The following is a 1,622-nucleotide window of genomic DNA, read 5'->3' on the forward strand; positions in this document are numbered from 1 at the left end:
ATCACGCCAATAAATTTGTTTTGTGCCTCTATTTAATTCTTTCCACATGGGCAGCCACTAATCTTTTCCCTGCTCTAGGAATTCATATAAACTGGAATTATACAGTATGTAGCCTTTTGTGTCTTTCTTTGGGGCCACACAGTGTTTCTGAAATCCATGCACGTTGCTGCATCTGTCTACCTCTTGTGTTCTCCTGAATAGGAATCATTACACGTGACCTTTTACAGCTGGTGTCTCTCCCTGCTTTGTAGAAGTGAACAGCCAAAAACATGAGGACTGAAGCGTGGAGAACCAACCTGGGATTCCACAATAGGATAGAGGGAGTAAATGTTAGGGTCTTGGCAGCAGCCAAAGCGGACTATTCTGTGGCCAAAGAAGACTTCTGTAGGGACCTTAATGTTGGGGTACAAGCTGAGTTGGTATGAGGGTGCCTGGTGCCCTGCGTAAATGAGGGCTGCAGAATAGGCGGCGTTTGGGGATCTGGGCTGTATTTCCATATTCCTCTGGCTGGGACTGGCCTTGATTCCACCTTCAGGTATCTGTGGCTGTTGAGCTGTTTGTTTTTGCTGAACATTCTTACATTTTGCTTTCTTCAGTTTTGCTCTATGGCTCTTGAACCAAACCTGCAGTACTGTTGGATGTATGTCAATTTTTGAAGCCATCTCTCTCTGAAGGCTGGAGTTTGGATATGGGTTCTCATCGAACAAGATGTTCAAAGCTTTCAGTTGCTTCTCAGTGAACATGGTTTGTTTTCTATGTGGATGCATCTGGTGCGTGCCATGAAAGGGTTGAAGGATTGTCCGTTCCCCTCCTAGTTCTTTGGCCCGTTTTGTCTGCTATCATTTAAATATCATATCCCTTGGGCCTCAAGTCTTGGATCCTATTTATTTTTTTAAGCCTTGAGGAAGCTCCTCCGATCCTGACATCTTCTGATCAGAATCAGTGACCTATCCTCATTCTTAACGGATTTTTTTCCACTGGGTATAGAATTCTAGGCTAGCAATTGTTTTCTTTTAGCACATTGAAGATAATCCTTCTGCTATCTTCTGCCTTTTGTTGTTGCACTTGAGAAGCTTTTTTTCCCTGAGAGCTTTTAAGATTTTCTCTTTTTCTTTGGTCTTCTGCTATTTCACCATATATCTAGGTGCATTTTAAAAAAATTAATAGACTTCATTTTTTAGAGCAGTTTTAGGTTCACAGCAAAATTAAGTGGAAAGTACAGAGTTTCCATATCCTCCTCACTCCCCCTCCGCACCCGGCCTCCCTCAGCATCAACATCCGCCATGGGTGTAGTACATTTGTTACAACCAATGAACCAACATTATCATTATCAATTAAATCCATAGTTTACATTAGGGTTCACTCTTTGTATTGGACATTCTATGGGTTTTGACAAATTTATAATGACCTGTATATACCATTACAGCATTATACAAAATAGTTTCACTGTCTTAAAAATTTCTAAAGCTCACCGATTCGTCCTTCCTCTCCCCAACCCCTGGCAACCACTGATTTTTTTTACTGTCTTCATAGCTTTGCCTTTTCTAGAATGTCATATGGTTGGAATCATATAGTATGTAGGCTTTTCTAAATTTAAAAATTTTTTTCCTGCTTGGGATTTG

The 1,622-nt window shown here is 40.9% G+C and overlaps 1 protein-coding gene across 1 annotated transcript; it reads right to left on the reverse strand.

Moving 5' to 3' along the window:
- Positions 1-221: 221 nt before the first annotated feature.
- Positions 222-767, reverse strand: LOC105808543 (divergent paired-related homeobox-like). The gene has a single exon (XM_012642208.1). It carries the CDS (start codon positions 765-767, stop codon positions 222-224), a length of 546 nt encoding a protein of 181 aa, XP_012497662.1.
- Positions 768-1,622: the final 855 nt, after the last annotated feature.

Source organism: Propithecus coquereli, unplaced genomic scaffold (genome assembly GCF_000956105.1).
Source record: "Propithecus coquereli isolate 6110/MARCELLA unplaced genomic scaffold, Pcoq_1.0 Scaffold178, whole genome shotgun sequence".
NCBI lineage: Eukaryota > Metazoa > Chordata > Mammalia > Primates > Indriidae > Propithecus > Propithecus coquereli.